Source organism: Myxine glutinosa, chromosome 1 (assembly GCF_964187855.1).
Source record: "Myxine glutinosa chromosome 1, kmMyxGlut1.1, whole genome shotgun sequence".
NCBI classification, from domain to species: Eukaryota; Metazoa; Chordata; class Myxini; order Myxiniformes; family Myxinidae; genus Myxine; species Myxine glutinosa.
The window spans coordinates 41,369,703-41,394,491 of record NC_136261.1 but is presented as its reverse complement, the minus strand read 5'-3'; the positions used below and the strand labels follow the sequence as shown (position 1 = coordinate 41,394,491).

Genomic DNA, 24,789 nt, shown 5'->3' with positions numbered 1-24,789 from the left:
AAGTACGTGTTCATCCGGCACGACGACCACCGGGCACCGCTACGGCCCCCGTACGACGGGCCCTTCCGCGTGTTGGAGACCGGGGACAAATTTTTCACGGTCGACATCGGCGGTGCCCTGGATCGCATTTCCGTGGACCGCCTCAAGCCGGCCCACCTCGATCCGGACCACCCCCCGCCAGCGGCTCTGCCTCCGCATCGAGGCCGCCCCCTGGCGGTCGGACCCCCGGCACCCCCCAGCCCCGCCACCCCCCAGCCCCGCCACCCCCCAGACCGGCACCCATCGCCAGGGGGCGTTTCGGCCGGGTCATCCGGCTTCCCCGCAAACTCACCCTTCAGGTGCGCGGGAATTCTGGGGGGGGGGGGGGCGCGTGTGGTGGACACAAGCAAGAGGACACGAATTCAACGCACCAGCAGGTGGCGCGAACGTCCAGGCGGGGAACTGGAAGGCATGCCCCGCCTATCGACCGATCGGCCACGCCCGGGTACTAGGCGTGGCCCCGGCACATATATGCGGGCTCCAAGCTCGAGCCCGCCCAGTGCTACAGTTCGAGCTTTCCTAATAAAGACTCTTTTGATTATCCAACGCGTTGTGGCCTACCTTTTTGGCAAGCAAGTTGTGTGCGTAGCACCGCACTTCAAGGGACCGTTTCACATGACAATTAATTAGAACATATTGATGCCAGGTAAAAATCCCTACCATCCATACATACCTTTGCATTTAAAAAGTTTATTACACAGTGGCCGGATTTCACCATCGATTGGCTGCTGACCATCTCGTTTGATCTGAGGCCTCAGCCCTTATTTCAAATCACCAATGAATCATGCTCACACACCTGTGCTCCAGCCAATCCAGAGAGAGAACAGTGCAAGGCTTCCTCATCACAATTCAGCGACAATAAATAAGATGAAGTTAAGGTTAAATGAAGAAAGCACTCCCCACAATGAGGTTCCACCGCAGGCATTCAAACTGTGCGATCGTCGTCATTTCAGGCCGGCCATGGACTTGCTCCTGCTCCAATATGGAACGGCTGGTATCCATCTCAAACGAGACATCCAAAAGTAGGCTGGCCTTCCCAACACTTTGGCCTGTGTTACAAGTCGCAGTGCAACACTTTGTCCATTAGGCAGCAGCAAAAGCTAAGTGTTACCCAAGACCATTACTCTCGCCATCTCTCAGCACAATTTCACAATCATAACAGGAACAACTGTGCTGGGACACAACAATGATGAAAACCATTTCCTTCTGTGCCCATGAGTTTAGTTGAGAACATACGGATTGTTTTGCTGCTGTTTATTTGCGACATAGTTCAAACGATCAGTCATTTATTCGTATTCTTAATCTAACCATTCGAACCCATGAGAAGCAACCTGGGCGATCGCACAAGCAGGGCAACAAACCGACTTAAGTGCGCTAAAGTAATATTTCACGCTCAATAAACCGTGATTGTTGACAGCAGTTTCCAAAAAATTAACTACAGCGCACTCTTTCATATAGATTATAGACCCATATGCCTCCGCCCACATTATTACATCATTATACACACTTGTACTAAGTCTGATATAAATCCCGTCAGCTGTTCTCAAATATCACATTTTTACCTGAAATCACCTTTGACAGCAAAATCTGATCAGTTTATATTGGAATCATAACATAGATATTTCTACCAAGTTTGGTCAAAATCCCATCAATGGTTCACAACTTTTTTTTTTTGGACACAAGATCGCGGATCGTGAAAGAGCTAACATTAATCACACAAAAAAATCAAACAGACACATAAACCATATAATAAGGGGCATGGTAGACAAGATGGGGAGGGATTGGGGAAGTACACAAACACAACATTTGAGAGCAGGGACATCGAGAGATCTGTGGGAGGGAGGGGGCTTGGGGGGAGGAGGCGTGGGAAGGGGGGGGGGGGGGGGGAGAGGGTAGAAGTATAAAACATATGGACACTGCAAGGACTTCCAGGAAGGAAGTTGACATTTCAAAAAAGTGGATCTGGGGTAAATTAACGGGGGTAGAAAAGATCAAGGTTTTGGATGGAGGAAGATAAGAGATGGCGGTGAACAGCTGTTTTAAAGACCTGGAGGGAGTTGTGGGATTGAAGAGAGTGGGGAGTTTGTTCCAGAGGCGGGAGAAAAGAGGAATGAAAGAGTGAAGGTGAACAGAGCGTCTTGATTTTGACAGTTTCACCATAAGAGGTTCTTTCTCACATTTTGTTATGTTACAGCCTGAATTAAAAATTGATTAAATTGACATTATTTTTTTGTCCCTGATCTACACATAATAATCCATGATGTCAAAGTGGAATTTCGTTTTTAGAATCTTTACAAAATAATTAAAAATGAAAAGCTGAAATGTCTTCAGTCAATAAGTATTCAACACCTTTGCTATGACACTCCAAATTGAGCTCAAGTGCATCCAATTTACTTTGATCATGCTACAGATGTCTCGACAACTTGGAGTCCACCTGTGGCCAATAAAATTGAATGGACATGATTTAGAAAGAACCACACCTTTCTATATAAGGTCCCACCGTTGACAGTGCATGTCAGGGCACAAACTCTACAATTACATCAAAAGAACTGTCCGTAGAACTCCGAGATAGAATTGTGAGGAGACATAGATCTGGGGAAGGGAATGAAAGAATTTCTAGTGTTGAAAGTTCCCAAGAGCACAGTGAGCTCCATCATTAGGAAATGGAAAGAATATGGAAATACCCAGAATCTTCCTAGAGCTGGCCGTCCGAGAGTGGAAGTATGCATTGCACAATGAGAAAGTGAGTACCTCTATAAAGAATGGACTATTAGAATGTGATTATACCTATAAAGTATGGATAATTAGAAAGTGAGTATGTCTATAAAATATGTACAATTAGAAAGTGATTATGTCTATAAAGTATGTACAATTAGAATGTGATTATATCTCTAAAGTATGGACAATTATTTATTTATCCCATCTCGTCTTCAGTTGTCATACCCTTCCTCCCGTCCATGGTACACGGAAATCTTGTGGTGAGGCTATTGCCCAGAAACAACTTGCTTTCGTCTCCTGGAAAGCAAATCCAACGGAAGGAAATCTCATTTCCTTTCACAAAGCCCGAAACAAGTGTGTGTCCACCCTCAGGAGAGCCAGGAAACAATATCTCTCCGTCCTCAGGACCGAACTCTCTTATCTGTCTCCCTCTTCCAAATCCTGGTGGCGTCTGGTAAAATCTGTTTCTGGTGTTTGTTCCCCCTCCATCCCCTCCCTCACCTTAAATGGCCACACGGCTGACTCCGCACGTGAAAAAGCTGAATGCCTCAACTCTGTGTTTGCCTCTAAATCTTGTGTCCCAAACCCATCCCTCTCTGTACCCACCATACCCAGTCGTACCCAGCTGCTCCTGGACTCTGTGTCCTTTCCTCCTGACAAGGTGGAAAAGTTTCTGTCAACCCTCGACTCTGATTCTGCAACTGGACCTGACGGCATCAGCCCACGGGTCCTAAAATCATGTTCTTCCGCTCTTTCACTCCCTCTCTCTGTTCTCTTCACCCTCTCTTTTGCTCAAGGTCATCTTCCATCTGCTTGGAAATCTGCCAACATCACCGCTTTGCACAAAAAAGGTGCAAAAACAGATCCCAGCAACTACAGACCAATCAGCCTTCTCCCAATTATCAGCAAAGTCATGGAATCCATCATTGCTTCAGATATGAAATCTTTCCTCTTCTCCAATGGCTTGATCTCTGATCATCAATTTGGTTTCAGACCTGGACACTCCACTCTGGACATGCTGCTTCTGCTTTCTCAACAATGGATGGAGGTCCTCAATGCCAAACAGGAAATTAGAGCAGTCTCCCTTGACATATCACGTGCCTTCGATACGGTCTGGCACCCCGCTCTGCTCACCAAACTCTCCTCTTTTGGTATCCATGGAAATCTCCACGCATGGCTGGCGGACTTCCTCTCTAGTCGTAGTCAACGTGTGGCCCTGAATGGGTTTCTCTCATCTCCTCTTCCTGTTCAGGCTGGAGTTCCCCAAGGTAGTGTTCTGGGCCCTGTGCTTTTTCTGGTCTTCATCAATGATCTCTCTGACTCTCTTGAAAATCCTCTCTATCTCTTTGCTGACGACTCTACTCTCTGTCGCTCCATTCTTCATCCCTCAGATCGGCAGTCTGCAGCCTCCTCACTCTCTGTAGACCTTGACAAAATCACAGACTGGGCAAACAAGTGGAACATGTCTTTCAATCCTGACAAATCTCACACGCTTACGATGTCTCTCCGAAAAGACCGACTGGACAACCCTCCCATCCACTTTCTGAATAATCCTCTCCAAGAAGTTCTGTCACTCAAGCTTTTGGGTCTCTCTATCTGCCATGATCTTTCCTGGAAAAACCACATTTCAAATCTGGCATCGAAAGCCAGTCGCCGACTGGGCATCCTCCGTCGTGCGAAGTCCTTCCTTGGCACACCTGAGCTCATCACCACATACAAGGCTTTCATCCGCAGCTCAATGGAATACTGCTCTCCCCTCTGGGCTGGTGCTCCTGCCTCACACCTAGCTCGCCTTCGCGCTGTTGAAACCAAAGCATTCAGAATCATTGGGATCTCCCGCGATGAAGCTAACTCCAAGGGCCTCTCACTCACTCACCGCAGGCAGGTTGGTGGTCTTTCCGTCTTCTACCGACTCCTCTCTGGCCTTGCCCCCCCAGCTCTCTCTGGGCTCTGTCCCGCAAATATTCCTACAGGTCGCACAAGATCTGCCTGCAACCCTCTTTTGGTTAAACTGCCAAAATCAAGACTCTCTGCTCACCTTCACTCCTTCATTCCTCTTTTCTCCCGCATCTGGAACAAACTCCCTCACTCTCTTCAATCCCACTCCACCCTCCAAGTCTTTAAAACAGCTGTTCACCACCATCTCTTATCTTCCCCCATCCAAAACCTTGATCTTTTCTACCCCCGCTAATTTCACCCCAATTCCACTTTTTGAAATACCAACTTCTGTCCTGGAAGTCCTTGTGCTTTATACTTCCCCCTCCCCCTTCCCATGCCTCCTCCCCCCGGGCCCTCTCCCTTCCACACATCTCCCTGCTCTCGGATGTTGTGTTTGTGTGCTTCCCCTTTTCTCCCCATCTTGTCTTCCGCTCCCTCTTTTTGTGTATTTTGTTTGTCTGATAGATTTGTTTGTGAAGTAAATGTTAGCTCTTTCACGAGCCTCGATTCAGTATACAAAAAAAAAAAAAAAAAAAAAAAAAAAAAATTAGAAAGTGAGTATGTCTATAAAGTATGTACAATTAGAATGTGATTATACCTATAAAGTATGTACAACATAGTCGACAACGCACGTGACAACGCCGAATGCCTAAACTCTGTGTTTGCCTCAAAAATCTTGTGTCCCAAACCCATCTCTCTCTGTTCCCACCTTACCCAGTCGAACCCAACTGCTCCTGGACTCTGTGTCCTTCTCTCCTGACAAGGTGGAGAAGTTGTTGTCAAACCTCGACTCTGATTCTGCAACTGGACCAGACGGCATCAGAACACGGGTCCTAAAATCCTGCTCTGCTGCTCTATCTCACCCTCTCTGTGATATTTTCCCCCTCTCTTTTGCTCAAGGTCATCTGCCAGCATCTTTGAAATCAGCAAACATCACCGCTTTACACAAAAAAGGTGCAAAAACAGATCCTTGCAACTACATTCCAATCAGCCTACTCCCAATTATCAGTAAATTCATGGAATCCATCATTGCTTCGGATATCAAATCCTTCCTCTTCTCCAATGGCTTGATCTCCGATCATCAATTTGGATTCAGACCAGGTCATTCTACTCTGGACATGTTGCTTCTGCTGTCCGAACAATGGATGGAGGTCCTCAATGCCAAACAGGAAATCAGAGCTGTCTCCCTTGACATATCACGTGCCTTCGATACGGTCTGGCACTCCGCTCTGCTCACCAAACTCTCCTCCTATGGTATCCATGGAAATCTCCACGCATGGCTTGCGGAATTCCTCTCTGGTCATAGTCAACGTGTGGCCCTGAATGGATTTCTCTCATCTCCCCTTCCTGTTCTGGTGGGAGTTCCCCAAGGTAGTGTTCTGCCTGTGCTATTTCTGGTCTTCTTCAATGATCTCTCCGACTCTCTGGAAAATCCTCTCTATCTTTTTCTGATGACTCCACTCTCTGCCGCTCCATACATCATCCCTCAGATCTGCAGTCTGCAGCCTCCTCACTCTCTGCAGACCTGAACAAAATCACAGACTGGTCAAAAAGGTGGAACATGTCTTTCAATACTGACAAATCTCACACCCTTACTATGTCCCTCTGAAAAGACTGACTGGAAACCCTCCTATCTACTTCCTCAACAATCCTCTCCAAGAAGTTCTGTCGCTCAAGCTTTTGGGTCTCACTATCTGCCATGATCTTTCTTGGGAAAACCACAATTCCAAGCTGGCCGCCAAAGCCAGTCGCCGACTGGGCATCCTCCGTCGTGCGAAGTCCTTCCTTGGCACACCTGAGCTCCTCAACACATACAAGGCTTTCATCCGCAGCTCAATGGAATACTGTTCCCCCTCTGGGTCAGTGCTCCTGCCTCACACACCTAGGTCGGCCTCACGCTGTTGAAACCAAAGCTTTCAGAATCATTGGAATCTCCTGCGATGGAGCTAACTCCGAGGGCCTTTCACTCACTCACCGCAGGCAGGTTGGTGGTCTTTCTGTCTTCTACAGACTGCTCTCCGGCCTTGCTCCCCCAGCTCTCTCTGTGCTGTCCCCCAAATATTCCTACAGGTCACACAAGATCTGCCAGCAACCCTCTTATGGTTAAACTGCCAAAATCTAGGCTCTCTGCTCACCTTCACTCTTTCACTCCCCTTTTCTCCCACTTCTGGAACAAACTCCCCCAATCCCTTCAATCCCAGTCCTCCCTCCAGGTCTTTAAAACAGCTGTTCACCACCATCTCTTGTCTCCCCCCATCCAAAACCTTGATCTTTTCTTCCCCCACTAATTCACCCCAGATACACTTTTTTGAAATTCCAACTTCTTTTCTGGAAGTCCTTGCAGTGTCCATATGTTTTATACCTCTCCAACCCCAAGCCCTCTCCCTCCCACAGTTCTCTCGATGTCCCTCTCAAATGTTGTGTATGTGTCCTTCCCCCTCTCTCCCCATCTTGTCTACCACTCCCCTTATTTTGTGTTTTATGTGTCCGTTTGACTTTTTGTGTGATTAATGTTAGCTCTTTCACGAGCCTCGATGTTGTATTTAAAAAAAAAAAAAAAAAAATTGGCATGTGAGTACATCTATAAAGTATGTACAATTAGAATGCGATTTTATCCATAAAGTATGGACAATTATAATGTGAGTATGTCTATAAAGTATGTGCAATTAGAATCTGATTATGTCTTTAAAATATGTACAATTTGCAAGTGAGTATGTCTTTAAAGTATGTACAATTAAAATGTGAGTTCGTCTATAAAGCATGTACAATTATTAGAATATGAATACGTCTATAAAGTATGTACAATAACAATGTGAGTACGTCTAAAAGTATGTGTAATTAGAATATGAATACATCCATAAAGTATGTACAATTAGAATGTGAGTACGTCTATAAAGTATGTGCAATTAGAATGTGACTATGTCTCTAAAGTATGTCCAATTAGAATGTGAATACGTCATTAAAGTATTGTTATGTCGGGGGGGGGGGGGGGGGGGGTGGGTGGGGTGGGGGGTAAAGGAATATCTATAGCCAGGTATATCTGTATAGGTAACATGCTTCAACTGTCGCGATAGGGAATCTACCCTGTAATAAGTTCTGTGTTTTGGGCGGTTTGTCGGGGAAGTGTATACCTGTGAACATACATGGATGTTCGGGTGTTAAATAGTGTAGGGACTAAGATAAACCCCTGTGTGTCAGACCTGGTGATCATTCCTTTGTCCCTTATGGCAACGCACATATATAAACACTTAGATAAGTCCTTAGTGCACACATTAAATAATTCCCCTTCCCTTACAATGACCTTGGAAGAAGACCGGCAGGAAGCCAGATCGGGGCACCGCCGGATGGCCGCCGCACCACCAGCTGGCCTAGCAACATCGTGTGAGACGAGTTGTAACCACGCCCAGGAGGACTGTGATTGGTTGGCGCGGAAGGCGCGAACCTGGAACCAATCAGCACGGAAGGCGCGACGAGGTTCGGCAAATGGCGGGAAGCTACGAGGCCCTGGTTGGTGGCGCGCCAAGACTGACGTCAGAGGGGGCGCGCTGCACGACATTTGCTCTCTTGGGCTGGACGACATTTGCTCTTTTGGCGCTGCACGGTCTCTCTTTGCTCTTTGTCTTTTTTGTCTCTCTCCGCGCTGGACCTCGTGTTGGAGATCGGCCCCTTCGGGTTGGAGATTGGCTTCGTGTGGGGATCGCTGGCCCTGCGTTGGACGCGTTGTGCTTTTGATTCCGCGTGGTGCTTTTGGTTCCTTGTGGTGCATTGGTGCTCGGAGCGAGCGTGACCTCGTGTGTTGGACTGACGAGGGGTTGGAGCGGAGCGTGCCGCTGAGCTGGTTGCTCGGGGCCTGGCGGAGCGCACGAGCGAGGTGGAGCTTGGAGCCGCGTTGGATGACACATGACAGACGACAAACAGATAAGGATGCACCACATTCCCCGTACACGACGAACGTGTTATTTTGGTGAATTAATTTGCCCCTGTCTCGTTTCTGAAGTGAGGTGTGTGGGATCCCAATTTAGGCTCATTATTTATTCATCGCCGCGTTTCATTGTATCGGGTTCCGTTTAATAAATCATCATTTTTGTACATTTTACTCCGGATTCCCGTTTTGAGTTAATTCCCCTGCAGGATCGGAGCTGCCGTCGGTTCGCTCCAGGTAAGCGCTTACGCTTCTTCCTCTTCCATTCTTTCTCCCGTGCTGTGATAGCACCATCCGTATTTGGTCGTCGCCTCAGTTAAAGCCGTTCGATCTTCCGCGGTCCCTGGTGTTAACCATGAGGGATTCGCACGACAGTATGTACAATTAGATTGTGAGTACGTCTATAAATTATGTGCAATTAGAATGTGATTATACCTATAAAGTATGTACAATTATAATGTGAGTATGTCTGCAAAGTTTGTACAATTGGAATATGAATAGGTCTATAAAGTATGTACAATTAGAATATGAATACATCTATAAAGTATGTGCAATTTGAATGTGAGTACGTCTATAAACGCCTTGTATGTGGCGTCTCCTCACCACATACAAGGCTTTCATCCGCAGCTCAATGGAATACTGTTCTCCCCTATGGGCCGGTGCTCCTGCCTCACACCTAGCTCGGCTACACGCTGTTGAAACCAAAGCTTTCAGAATTATTGGAATCTCCCACGATGAAGCTATCTCTGAGGGCCTTTCACTCACTCACCGCAGGCAGGTAGGTGGTCTTTCTGTCTTCTACCGACTCCTCTCCAGACCTTGCACCCCCAGCTCTCTCTGTGCTCTGTCCCCCAAATATTCCTACAGGTCGCACAAGATCTGCCAGCAACCCTCTGATGGTTGAACTGCCGAAATCTCGGCTCTCTGCTCACCTTCACTCTTTCATTCCTCTTTTCTCCCGCCTCTGGAACAAACTCCCTCACTCCCTTCAATCCCAGTCCTCCCTCCAGGTCTTTAAAACAGCTGTTCACCACCATCTCTTATCTTCCCCCATCCAAAACCTTGATATTTTCTACCCCCGCTAATTCACCCCAGATCCAAATGTTTGAAATTCCAACTTCTTTCCTGGAAGTCCTGGCAGTGTCCATATGTTTTATACCTCTCCCACCCCCCCCCCCCCCTTCCCATGCCCCCCCCCAAAGCCCTCGCCCTCTCTCAGATCTCTCCATGTCTCCATGTCTCCATGTCTCTCGGTCCCTGCTCTCAAATGTTGTGTTTGTGTCCTTCCCCCTCTCTCCCCATCTTGTCTACCGCTCCCGATGTTATATGTTTTATGTGTCGGTTTGTCTTTCTGTGTGATTAATGTTCGCTCTTTCACGAGTCTCGATCTTGTATACAAAAAAAAGAAAAAAAGAAAAAAGTATGTGCAATTAGAATGTTATTATGCCGAAAAGTACGTGCAATTAGAATGTGAGTACATCTATAAAGTATGTACAATTAGAATGTGAGTACTTCGATAAAGTATGTGTAATTAGAATATAAAAACGTCTATAAAGTATTTTATAGATATATCCGTAACTACGAGTGACAAAGTTATTGGAGCATGGAATGAAGGTATTGGAAAGGGTGTTGGAGAGGAGGATAAGGAAGAAAGTGAAGATTGACGAAATGCAGTTTGGATTTATGCCAGGAAGAGGAATGACAGATGCGCTTTTTATTATGAGGCAGTTGTAGGAGAAGTACATGGAGAAGAGGAAGAAGTTGTTACTTGGGTTTGTTGATCTGGAGAAAGCATTCGATAGGGTTCCAGGTGAAGTAGTGACATGGGCAATGAGGAAGTTAGGAGTGGAGGAATGATTGATCAGAGTAGTGATGGCAATGTACAAAAGAGCGCGCACAGCTGTAAGGATGAAGGACGGGAACGGGAAGTTTGAGGTGAAGGAGGGAGTGCATCAGGGGTCGGTACTAAGTCCACTACTATTTGTAGCTGTGATGGAGGTGCTGGCTCGGAACGTAAAGGAGGGTTTACCGTGGGAGTTGTTGTATGCAGATGATTTGGTGTTGATTTTAGAAAATATGGATGGACTGAAGGAGAAGATGAACAAGTGGAAGGAATGTATGGAGACAAAAGGTCTGAAGGTGAATATCGGAAAAACGAGGGGGTGATGGCAAGTGGTAAAGCATGTGGTGAGGTGGAAAGAACTGGGAAGTGGCCGTGTGCTGTGTGCAGGAAGGGTGTCGGAGTAAATTCCATTCAATGTACAATGTGCGCTGAGTGGGTTCATCGTAAATGTAGTGGTTTGAGAGGGTCATTAACCAGTGTGGCAGCTACATTCAAGTGTAAGGTGTGCACAGAGGGAGCTGCAAATGGAGGAAATGTTGAGTTGGATCTTGGAGATGGCGTGAAGCTGGAAGGTGTGAAAACATTTTGTTACCTAGGAGACATGCTGAATGGAGAAGGTGGATCAGACTCGGGAACGGTTGCTCGAGTGAGATGTGCATGGAAGAAGTTTCGGGAACTGAGTGGCGTGCTGAAGAGGAGGGGAGTGTCGTTGAAGCTGAAGGGAAAGGTGTATGCTGCATGTGTGAGAAGTGTTATGATTTATCGGAGCGAGACATGGGTAATGAACGTAGAGCAGCAACCAAGGCTGGAAAGGGTGGAAATGCGAATGGTTCGGTGGATGTGTGGAGTATCGTTGAGAGAGAGGAAGACAAATGATGAATTGCGAAAGATGATGGGAATAGAGCCTGTGATGGATGCTGTGAAGAGAAACAGTTTGAGATGGTTTGGTCATGTGTTGAGGAAGGCTGAAAGTGACTGGTTGAGAAGAGTGATGGAAATGAATGTAGAAGGAAGTAGAGGACGGGGAAGACTGAGAAAGACTTGGCTAAAGATGGTGGAAGTAGAAATGTGGGCAAGGGGGTTAACAAGGAGAGATGCAGAAAATAGGGCAAAATGGAGAAGATTGTCATGGGGACCGCAAGGCTAACCCCCGCTCCAGCAGGGAAAATGGCCTTAAAATGCCTGTTGTTGTTTGTTTGTACAAAGTATGTACAATTAGAATGTAAGTACGTCTTTGAAGTATGTGCAATTAGAATGTGATTATACCTATAAAGTATGTACAATTATAATGTGAGTATGTCTGTAAAGTTTGTACAATTTGAATATGAATAAGTCTATAAAGTATGTACAATTCGAATATGAATACGTCCATAAAGCATGTGCAATTTGAATGTGAGTACATCTATAAACTATGTACAATTAGAATGTGAGTTTATCTATAATGTACAATGAGAATGTGATTATGTCGATAAAGTATGTACAATTCGAATGTGATTATCTATCTATAATTCCAGTAATCTCTGTGTGTCTGTCTGTGTGTCTGTGTGTCTGTGTGTTTGTCTGTGACCGCTGTTTCTCGACAACCACGGGTCCGATATACTTGAAACTTGCCAGGTATATTGCTGGGGACCCGAGGATGTGCCTTTTCAAGGTTTGAAATTAATCGGACAAGTACCTACCGAGCTATGTCCAAAAAACGCTTCAACCAATCAGAGAGCAGCGAGCTATCACGTGTGCCGAACCGTTAATGCAATGCAAGCGTTAATGCGTTAATGCAAGGCTTTTCTTTTTTTCCCTCTTCTCTTTCTACTTTTCCTTGCGATTAAATTGCAAACAGCCAAAATACGTTGGCGCTAATTGAATAATTGGCCATTAACACTAAAATAATCGTAACTGCGATATGCCAACTTCCGGACAGTGCAGCCTTCCCTGTTGTTGTTGTTTGCAGCAGCTGTTTGCAGCAAGGCAAGGCTTTTCTTTTTTTCCCTCTTCTCTTTCTACTTTGCCTTGCGATTAAATTGCAAACAGCCAAAATACGTTGGCGCTAATTGAATAATTGGGCATTATGTTTTACAACTAATAAAAACGAATTTGCGATTCATTCGCTTTCCTGCGCGTTTGTGTACGCGATGGCGATTTCTTTACCAAACTCCGGAAGCCGTTCGCTTTGGACCGAACCATTGCATGTAAATAGAGGGGGGGGGATTGTCACCACTCGCAAGCCGTTCGCTTTGGACCAAACCATTTCATGTAAATAGGGGGGGGGATATAATTTTAGATATATATATAGTACGGGCATGCCCTAGTACCTATAAAGTATGTAAAATTAGAATGTGAGTACGTCCTTAAAGTATGTTCAACTAGAATGTGAATACGTCTTTGAAGTATGTGCAATTAGCATGTGAACACGTCATTGAAGTATGTGCAATTAGCATGTAATTATGTCTGTAAAGTATGTACAATTAGAATGTGAGTCTATCTATAAATGTTCAATTATAATGTGATTATGTCTATAAAATATGTACAATTAGAATGTGAGTATATCTATAAATGTGCAATTAGAATGTGATTATGTCTATAAAGTATGTACAATTAGAATGTGAATATGTCTGTAAAGTATGTACAATTAGAATGTGAGTATATCTATAAATGTGCAATTAGAATGTGATTATGTCTATAAAGTATGTACAATTAGAATGTGATTATGTCGATAAAGTATGTACAATTAGAATGTGATTATGTCTATAAAGTATGTACAATTAGAATGTGACTATGTCTCTAAAGTATGTCCAATTAGAATGTGAATACGTCATTAAAGTATGTGCAATTAGAATGTGAGTATATCTATAAATGTGCAATTAGAATGTGATTATGTCTATACAGTATGTACAATTAGAATGTGATTATGTCTATAACAACAACAACATGCATTTTAAGGCCATTTTCCCTGCGAGAGCGGCGGTTAGCCTTGCGGTCCCCATGACAATCTTCTTCATTTTGCCCTATTTTCTGCATCTCCCCTTGTTAACCTCTTTGCCCACATTTCTTCTTCCACCATCTTTAGCCAAGTCTTTCTCAGTCTTCCCCGTCCTCTACTTCCTTCTACATTCATTTCCATCACTCTTCTCAACCAGTCACTTTCATCCTTCCTCAACACATGACCAAACCATCTCAACCTGATTATGTCTCTAAAGTATGCACAATTAGAATGGAGTACGTCTATAAAGTATTGTTATGTTTGTGGGGGGTAGGTAATGAAATACTTTAGTTCAGGTAGGATTTTTGGGGGTAGTGTGCTCCGAATGTCGCAAAGAAGAAGAAACCTTCCCATAATCAAGTTAGGCCCGGATGTCGTGTAAGTGTATATTTGTCTCCATGCGAGGGGTGGATATATGCTAATTAGTTAGGGTATAAAGGTAACATTCCCTGTGTGTAGTCGCCTCAGTATTTTTCCCTTCGCTCCTTAGGACACACACACCACAGCAATGCGATCAGTGCCTAAAATAAATCACATAATCGCCGACGAGATCCAGGCATTTTACCACTAATGCCACCCAGCGTAGTCATCTCAAGGGGCATCAAGAAAGGCCGTGAGGCGTGGCAGCCATTTCAGAAACATTGGAATCTCCTGCGATGAAGCTAACTCCGAGGGCCTTTCACTCACTCACCGCAGGCAGGTTGGTGGTCTTTCTGTCTTCTACCGACTCCTCTCCGGCCTTGCTCCCCCAGCTCTCTCTGTGCTCTGTCCCCGTAATATTACTACAGGTCTTACAAGATCTGCCAGCAACCCTCTTATGGTTAAACTGCCAAATTCTAGGCTCTCTGCTCACCTTCACTCTTTCATTCCCCTTTTTCCCCGCCTCTGGAACAAACTACCCCACTCCCTTCAATCCCACTCCTCCCTCCAGGTCTTTAAAACATGTGTTCACCACCATCTCTTATCTTCCCCCATCCAAAACCTTGATCTTTTCTACCCCCCGCGAATTCACCCCAGATACACTTTTTCGAAATTCCAACTTCTTTCCTGGAAGTCCTTGCAGTGTCCATATGTTTTATACCTCTCCAACCTCCCCCCAAGCCCTCTCTCTCCCACAGTTCTCTCGATGTCCCTGCTGTCAAATGTTGTGTTTGCGTCCTTCTGCCCATCTTGTCTACCGTTCCCCTTATTTTGTGTTTTATGTATCGGTTTGTGTCGGTTTGACTTTTTGTGTGATTAATGTTAGCTCTTTCACGAGCCTCGATCTTGTATCCAAAGAAAAATAAAAAATAAATAAATAAAAAGGCCCCGCCCTGAGAGGAACAATTGGTCAGGATGGCCATAGAGCAATGCAATGGCACGGCACGATTGGAGCGCGCGTGACATCAGAAAGAACATTCTAGCGCCAGGGCCAATAAATAGCACCGCAAAGCGGGCGTAACCCCTCAGCCCATGCATGGTGGAAACCAATTTCAAGATGGATTCCGTGGCGGCCATATTGAAAATCACAGCGCGCCCATTTTCGAAAGGAACCTTCCTCTACTCAACCGCAACACACACTGCAAACATGGATTTAATCGGACAAGCCGTTCTGCTCGAAATTGACGGAAACCAATTTCAGGATGGCTACTGTGGTGGCCATATTGAAAATCGCAGCGCGTCCATTTCCGAAAGGAACCTTCCTCTACGCAACCCCAACACACACTGCAAAAATGAACTTAATCGGACAAGCCGTTCTGCTCGAAATTGACGGAAACCAATTTAAAGATGGCTGCCGTGGTGGCCATATTGAAAATCGCAGCGCGCCCATTTTCGAAAGGCACCTTCCTCTCCTCAACCCCAACACACACTGCAAACATGGATTTAATCGGACAAGCCGTTCTGCTCAAAATTGACGGAAACCAATTTCAAGATGGCTACCATGGTGGCCATATTGTCAATTGCAGCGCGTCCATTTTCTAAAGGAACCTTCCTCTACTCAACCCCAACACACACTGCAAAAATGAATTTAATCGGACAAGCCGTTCTGCTCGAAATTGACGGAAACCAATTTCAAGATGGCTGCCGTGGCGGTCATATTGAAAATCGCGGCGCGCCCATTTTCGAAAGGAACGTTCCTCTATTCAACCCCAACACACACTGCAAAAATGTATTTAATCGGACAAGCTATTCTCCTTGAAATTGACGGAAACCAAAAGTTGACGGACGCCCGGACGCCCGCGACGACAATCCCCTTTAGCCCAATTTGGGCTGAGGGGTGAAAAGGCAGAGTGGCGCCATTTTCGCTATCTTCTGCGCTGGGTTTCATAACGAGCAGTCACATGTCCCTGTCGCTCTCTTGGTTCTGACATTCATTACGAACAGTCGTGCTTATTATTTGATCTCTCTTGTCCTGGTCGCATTTTCGCTCTACCTGTTCTGGGCTGCGGGAAAGGCGGACGCATTCTTCTCTTGTCTCTCCTTGGTGCTGGCTTTGTGACAAATGCACTTGGTGCCATGTGCGTCTGAGAGGAATGTCAGGGCTCTGTGCAGCCGAGCGGGAAGGACAAAGGCGAGCTTCGCCTGTTCACCTCAGGTCGGTGGCTGGCGGTGAACTACTTCAAACCAACGCGTGTGTTCCCGCACAGGGATGCGGGCCAATACCTGTGACGACCCCAGACGGTCAAGGATGGTGGAGCTGAGTATCAGGCAAACGCACAACACTACATTTTGTTACTTTTGTTATTTTATCATCCCCTTGTGTTGTATATGAGTCCACAAGGGGATGCCTCAATTTAGGAATTAGTTTTACTCTACAGTTCTGATATCCTGGCATTTATTTTTTATTAAACCCATTCTTTGTTGACTTTCAATTCCTTGTCTTGTCCGTTTATTTGTTTGTGGGAATCGGATAACCCTCGTCGCGTCTGGCCGTACAGATAAGGAGCTTGCTGCCCTCCACTATCCCCTGCTCGTGCTGAAGAGATAACACCACCATATTTGTGTTTGTGTTTGTGTGAATGCCTCGGAGTTAAAGCTCGGTCGGCCATCCGTCACCCTGCGGTGTTCACTACAGGATAGACACACGACAGTATGTACTATTATAATGTTAGTACGTCTATAAAGTATGTACAATTAGAATGTGAGTACGTCGATAAAATATGTACAATTAGAATGTGAGTACGTCTATAAAATATGTACAATTAGAATGTGAGTATGTCTATAAAATACATGCCATAAAACCAACCACACAAAACAAGTCTGGGTGAGGGTATGCAATCTTTAGTTGTGCGTTCTAGTTGTCAATATTTTGTTTCATTCGATTGCTTGCTTGAATGGATTATTCCAAATACTGTTCCTTATAATCTTGCAATATTTGTTTCATTGCAGACCCATTTGCTTGCTTGTGATGCACCTCGGTCATACCCGCAATGCACACAAAATCATATTACAATTCCATTTCATACACAAATCAATATATGTGCCTCGTCACGAATAAAAAGAGCATATAAGAAAATGTCAAGAAAATTGAAGTACATGTCAATAAATGCTAACACGAGACCAATATAAACAAAGAAAGTGTCTGCTCAATCCCAAAAAAGATTTTAATTAGTTTAAAAAAAGAAGAAAAAAGAAATTGTATTCACAGAAAAAGAAAAAGAAGATTGTAAAAGAAAAAGTTTTTAGATGCTGCAGCATGTGGGGGAACAAACAAACCTCAATAGAGTGGTTGCACCATACGATGTAGCTGGTTGAATAAATGGCTCGAAGCATATTCAATTTGACATGACTTCACCTCAAGGTAAAATTTTACTTGAAGTCCAAAAAGTTTGGCAAAATATATTTTGCAAAAGGACACCCAGGAGGGCTGGCAGTGTAGCTTTAGGCTCGTTTACACCACATCTTTGAGGCAACTTAGAACAGGGTCAGCAGTGACTGTGAAAATGTGTTTGGTGTTCACACCAGACACTGCTGCAAATAAATAATACTGAGTTATGTATGTATAATTCAAAGTATGCGAGTACTTTATAGAGGCTGAAGGGTCTCGAACGCAAACATTTTTATTGTATACGTATGTATTTTACAGACGTAATGCACTACTTAGCTGATGCTTTACGACCAGAGTGAAGCCAATAGCTGCACTTGGGTGATTTGTCAGCACCAAGAGAAACTGTCTGCAAAGACTTGAGAACGTCCTCCAGTTTTCTCCTTCCTTGGAAAATAAAGTAGCCTGATGAAGTCAATGTGTTGACATTGAATGGCTGCTTTTACACAGCCCAAATTAAATTCAAAAGCGTCGGTATTTGAGAGGGTGACTGTTGCCACTCCCAGCCCCGCCCATGACTGATCAGATTGGTTGCGAACATAACTTCATGTAGCCCAACCCGGTCCCAAGTGGCCTCAAATATGGAGTTTATGCGAGCCTCCTGAGGTAGCGAGGTATGCACACACCTTTGAACCGTCTCAAATGTGAACATCCACCAAGTTCAAATCTCGGCCCAGGTATAAACTGTGATCTTGGTGTTTCTCACTTTTAATGCCATAAACCTCAATAGTTCTGCTCACCTGTCCTTCTCCCGTTCCAGACAGAGAGTAGGTAAATACTCGGATGCTGCCATCCTCTGCACCAGTACAAAATCTGAAAAGAATTTTTTTTACAACTTGTTAACTTCAATGAATGTATTGCCAAACAGCAATGATGACAACAGTAATAAGAGCGAGAATTGCTTTGCAGTACATATCCCTACCAAGTTACAGTTCAATATGTTAAAGGGTAAGGGGGAAAAGTCTGGAAAACTGACCCATATCTGCAGTGCCTTCAGGAAGTAACCCTTGACTTTTTCACATTTTGTTGTGTTACAGCCTGAATTTTAAATGGATTACAATGAAATTTTTTGTAACTGATCTACACATAATATCACACAACGTTAGAGTGGAGAATTTTTTACGGCGTAGCCCATTGGGAAAAGCTGTCCAGAACAGTGTTTGTCCATCTGTATGTATGTATGTCCCCTCAAACGTATACCAATCAGAGCTGAGGATCTGGTCACATGACAGGGTGATGTGATTACGTCTGATGTCATTACGGCGGTACCGCGGCTGACTCCGCACACCGCCATTTTGATTCCAATTTCGTTCAGGCCGAACATATTGTCGAGCCTGTCATATATCACAATCAACCATGCTCTCCCTTTACGTTTTTCATTCAGTGTGAAACACAAACAAACCGATTGTTAAAATGACCATCAAATATTGAAAGCATCGGCATTACAGCTCTTCCAACAATATGGTACGTATAGGCCTTAGGACGCATGCCTCACCTTCAGACTGCTTCGAACAAATTAAGCCCAGGTTTCTTAATACAGTAGTGTATTGTTCCAGTAGTATCGTTTTCGTAATAATAATAATAATAATAATAATAATAATATAGTAAATATAACCATAACACTTTAATCCCAATGTCGTGAATACAAAGTTAGTGAATTGAAGCAGTGTATTGTTCATGAATCAATGATAAACGGTGTACAGTACAAATAACCGCAAAAATAAGGAATTTTCCTCGGTTTTTTAATGGCAATATCATTTTCGAAAAAATGATAACGTAACATTAATATTACTAGGGCATGCCCGTACTATATATATATCTAAAATTATATCCCCCCCCCTATTTACATGAAATGGTTTGGTCCAAAGCGAACGGCTTGCGAGTGGTGACAATCCCCCCCCTCTATTTACATGCAATGGTTCGGTCCAAAGCGAACGGCTTCCGGAGTTTGGTAAAGAAATCGCCATCGCGTACACAAACGCGCAGGAAAGCGAATGAATCGCAAATTCGTTTTTATTAGTTGTAAAACATAATGCCCAATTATTCAATTAGCGCCAACGTATTTTGGCTGTTTGCAATTTAATCGCAAGGCAAAGTAGAAAGAGAAGAGGGAAAAAAAGAAAAGCCTTGCCTTGCTGCAAACAGCTGCTGCAAACAACAACAACAGGGAAGGCTGCACTGTCCGGAAGTTGGCATATCGCAGTTACGATTATTTTAGTGTTAATGGCCAATTATTCAATTAGCGCCAACGTATTTTGGCTGTTTGCAATTTAATCGCAAGGAAAAGTAGAAAGAGAAGAGGGAAAAAAAGAAAAGCCTTGCATTAACGCATTAACGCTTGCATTGCATTAACGGTTCGGCACACGTGATAGCTCGCTGCTCTCTGATTGGTTGAAGCGTTTTTTGGACATAGCTCGGTAGGTACTTGTCCGATTAATTTCAAACCTTGAAAAGGCACATCCTCGGGTCCCCAGCAATATACCTGGCAAGTTTCAAGTATATCGGACCCGTGGTTGTCGAGAAACAGCGGTCACAGACAAACACACAGACACACAGACACACAGACACACAGACACACAGACACACAGACACACAGACACACAGAGATTACTGGAATTATAGATACTCCGATTAATTTCAAACCTTGAAAAGGCACATCCTCGGGTCCCCAGCAATATACCTGGCAAGTTTCAAGTATATCGGACCCGTGGTTGTCGAGAAACAGCGGTCACAGACAAACACACAGACACACAGACACACAGACACACAGACACACAGACACACAGACACACAGACACACAGACACACAGACACACAGACATTACTGGAATTATAGATAGATAGTAAATCTAATCGTAACACTAATCCCTTCGTAGTGACTGCAAACGTACTGGAAGTTAAAATATATAATGTTCTACATATTAAAGAAGCGGCAGTTTTGTGTCCGTTACGTCATTAAGTCTATGATGTCATTATAGTCCGGCAGCTAAGCTAAATATAGCATAACAATTGTGCATTTTGTGAGGAAAGCACCAAATTTGGCACACTAGTAGACTATCATATTATGAAAAGATCTGGATATTGGGCCATCTCAGATTCAGAGATTTGATTTTTGCAAGATTTGTAGATTTTGCAGATTTACAAGCTGAGATTGCAACACCAAGGACGGCCGACTCCTTCCTGCGAGCTGCCCATGTCACCCGCACAAGAAGAGCTCATCAAATCACTGCAGCAGCACTGCACATCCTGCAACACCGTGCGAATGAACGCCACTGTATGACATATGCTGATGATGCAGAAGACCTGCCGGAGTTCGAAGACTGGTGTCACCAGAGAGGAGAAGACATTCCCAACTTTCAGTACTGGGCAACTGTGCTGGAACTAGAGATGTTGGTACTGGTCTACGTGCTTTCTCTGCGGCAGGCTTCATTCACGGTGTACCTTGATGCCCTGACGGAACTGGTCCCATGGTTCCATGCCTTAGACCACACACACTATGCCAGGTGGGTCCCTGTTCACCTGAGGGACATGGCTGCACTCACAATGAAGCACCCAGATGTAGCCAGAGAATTCAGGGCTGGCAACTTCACTGTACAGAAGACGAAGAAGGTGTTCTCTTCGATCCCAATCGAATCGAAATCTTGCAAAAATCAAATCTCTGAATCTGAGATGGCCCAATATCCAGATCTTTTCATAATATGATAGTCTACTCGTGTGCCAAATTTGGTGCTTTCCTCACAAAATGCACAATTGTTATGCTAAGCTGCCCCACTATTACGACGGCTGACTCCACCGACCGACTTTTTCATTTTAATAGTACTCCCACTTGCTACGGGAGTGGCAGGATGGGTCATTCCTCTTTGGGGTATATAGATTACAGTCAATCTATGGTCGGGTCTCAATAACATTGGGTGTGTTCATTTACCAAGGTTCTTGTGGAGAGATCGCCAAGTGGTTAAAGCATTCGAGCAAGTACTCCATTCAAAACCTTTAAGGAACGGCTGGCTTGGCAAGCGCTAGCTAGCCGATTGGTAAATGAGCACACCTCCAACCCTTGTGGGGTATATAGATAACAGTAGATCTGCGCTCAGTTCTGCAAGTAAAACTTACCTCACGAATGTTGGGATTCCTCCCAAATTTCTGTGTTTAATGTTATAAGCAGCATTAGCGACTGTTTGAAAAGCTAATCATATGTGTTTGTGGTTTATAATATTTTACAAGCCTGGCTATGCCGCTGTTAGACTTTTGGTCTTGTTTTTTTTCTGGAATTTCTGCAAAATAATTAAAAATGAAAAGCTGAAATGTCTTGAGTCAATGAGTATTCAACACTTTTGCTATGACACTCCAAAATTGAGCTCAGGTGCATCCAATTTCGTTTGATCATCCTCGAGATGTCTCTACAACTTGACTGGAGTCAACCTGTGGCCAATTCAATTGATTGGACATGATTTGGAAAAAAAAAAAACTTTCTATACAAGGTCCCATAGCAGACAGTGCATGTCAGAGCAGAAACTCCACAATTAAGTTCAATGAACTGTCTGTAAAACTCTGAGATGGAATTGTGAGAATGTGTCGATCGAGAGAAGGGTACAAAACAATTTCTAGTGTTGAAAGTTCCCAAGAGCACAGTGAGCTCCATCATTAGGAAATGGAAAGAATATGGAACTGCTCAGACTCTTCCTACAGCTGGCCATCCGCCCAAACTGAGCAACCGGACAAGAAGGACCTTTGTCAGGGAGGTGGCCAATAACTCAATGACCACCCTGACAGAGTTATAGATCCTTGGCTGAAATGGGAGAACCTGCCAGAAGCACAACAGTCTCTGCAGCACTTGACAAATCTAAGGGTCATGGGAGATTGGCCAGACAGAAGCCTCTCCTGAGAAAAAGGCACATGACCACATTTGCATTTGCACAATAGGTTTGCAAAAAGGCACGTGAAAGACTCTAAGAGCATGAGACAAATTATTCTGTGGTCTGACGAGATAAAAATTGAACACATTGGCCTGAATGCAAAGCTCAACGTCTGGCGGAAACCGAGCACAGCTCATCACCCTTCTAACACCATCCCTACTGTGAAGCATGGTGGTGGCAACATCATGCTATGGGGATGTTTTTCAGCGGCAGGGTCTGGTGGACTTGAAAGGATAAAGGGAACAATTAATGATGCCAAATACAGGAAAATCCTTGAGGATAACCTGCTTCAGAGTGCAAAAGACATTAGACTGCGGCGAAGCTTTACATTCCAATAGGACAATGACCCCAAGCATACAGCCAAAGCAATACTGGAATGGTTTCAGAACAAGAACGCGAAAGTCCTTAAATGGCCAAGCCAAGCACAGACTTGAATCCCATTGAGAAATGGGGAAAGACTTGAAGATTGATGTTCTCCAACACTGCACATTCAACTTGACAGAGCTTGAGCAAATCTGCAAGGAAGAATGGGAGAAACTCCCCAAATCCAGATGTGCAAAGCTGATACAGACATACCTCAGATGACTCGAAGCTGTAATCACTGTCGAAGGCGCTTCTCGGAAGCATTGACTATCAATAAATTAGATATTTCTGTATTTCATTTCGAAAAAAATTGGAGTAAACTCTAAAAAACAATTCTATGTTCACATTATGGGGTGATTATGCGTAGATCAGTGACAAAAAAATCACATTTTAACCCATTTTAAATTCAGGCTCAAAATACTTTGTGAAGGCATTGTAATATGTGATATTTTCTGAGTCCAAAAAGGGCATAATTCCATGAAATAAAGGTAAAGCAGCACAAAACCCTAACTTATTCTGTAACTTATAATAATGAAAAGCCATGTACCAAGTTTCAGTTGAATATGTTAAAGGGTATAGTGAAAAACTGCAGAAAACCACAGGTGGGATGGACAGACAGACAGATGGAGAGCAAACGTATAGTCCTCTCCGGGTAGCAGACTAATAACAATAATGGCACTCAGTAGAACGCCAAGCTGAATAGTTGACGTTTTATATCCCAATCATAGGCCGGATCTGGATCAGGACCTGAACCAAAATCTAATTGGCTTGCTGTTGTCACCTACCAAACTCATCCACAAAGTTATATCACAACTCATCCACAACTTTTTGAGATATTGTTCCATCTCTCAATGATGAAGAATCACTTTGAAAAAATTTAAAAATTCTCGTATTCGGATCCGGATCTTCACCAAAATCGAATCAATTTGTCTTTGTCATATACCCAACATATCCACCAAGTTTCTTCCAAATCAGTCCATAACTTTGAGATATCATGCTAAATATGTATGTACATGTATATGTATGTATATAAAGTGTTTAGCCCCATCATTCAAATCATTCTTAAATCCAGATCCAGAGCATCACCAAAATTTAATAATTTAGTCCTTTTTACACACCCAACATGTTCACCAAATTTTGTCTCAATCTGTCCACAACGTTTTGAGATATTCTGTTCACAGACAGAAAAGGGTAAAAACATAACCTCCGCCCACCTTCGGTGGAAGAGGTCATGATCTTAATTTTTGTTTTGCTTAATAACGATGGCAATGATGATGGCAATGATGATGGCAACACACACACCCACATACACAAAAAAACAAAAAAAAACATGCGCAGCACATGCACAACACTTGCAGCGCACATTTACATTTTTATTTTTTTTAGAGTGTAACGGGGTGGCCATAAAAAGTGCAAAAAAATAAGTAAATAAATAAATTTTTAAAAATTATAAAATAATAACTTGCTGCATTACACAATAATAACAGCTACACCACCATGCATTGCACAATCACAAAATTCAAGTGCATTTGTACATTCTCCTTCCAACATTTACTTACAAACACATCATCGGACAAGCAACCACAGGATAAACCAAGTGTGCCTTGTATGGAAACCACAAGGGAATGGCAGAACCCTTAAAGGGAAACTAGGAGTTAAATTTTGAAATGTTTATAAATGCAGCTGCTGCCTTGTCCAGCAAAAGTATTTATAAACTGCAAGCATTATAAGATTATATGGACACTTTTTTATTAATAGGTTTGAAACATGATAAAGTCGAAATGAACAAACCTAAAAAATAAAAATAAAAATAAAAATAGGACAGAGACTGACATCAGATGCCGACATAATATAGCTTTCGGCCTTAAATATACACATCGCTCAACATCACCATGGAAATATCGGGCTCCTCTTAAGATAGTCATTATTCAACAATTTTGAAAAATACAACAGGATGACAAAAGTATTCTCTAATAATTATTTGGGGCAACAATATTGAACATCAAAATAGGAATGCATTCAAGGATTCAACCCGAATAAAGAATAGATTTGAGGCACAAAAGGGTAAAAATAAACATGCATGCATAGTACAAAAGAAAGAAATGAACAACCATTTGATCACAAAAAAAAAGATCAAAAAGTCAAAGGGGAAAAATTACGGAGCACGTGCAACGAGAGATTAAAAAATTTACAGATGTGACATAATTATGACACCAATAACTTTGATTTAAAGAAGATCGTAGATCAAGGCCTCGCACACTAAGTAGGCGG

General features: G+C 43.7%; 1 protein-coding gene across 1 annotated transcript in view; it reads right to left on the bottom strand.

Annotated features, from left to right (window-relative positions):
* The window catches only part of NUP37 (nucleoporin 37), a 254,697-nt gene that overhangs the window by 209,547 nt on the left and 20,361 nt on the right, over positions 1 to 24,789 (bottom strand). Inside the window, exon 2 of the mRNA XM_068109918.2 lies at positions 17,983 to 18,055. Coding sequence (XP_067966019.1) covers positions 17,983 to 18,055 — 73 coding nt within the window. The remainder of the gene's footprint in view (positions 1 to 17,982; positions 18,056 to 24,789) is intronic.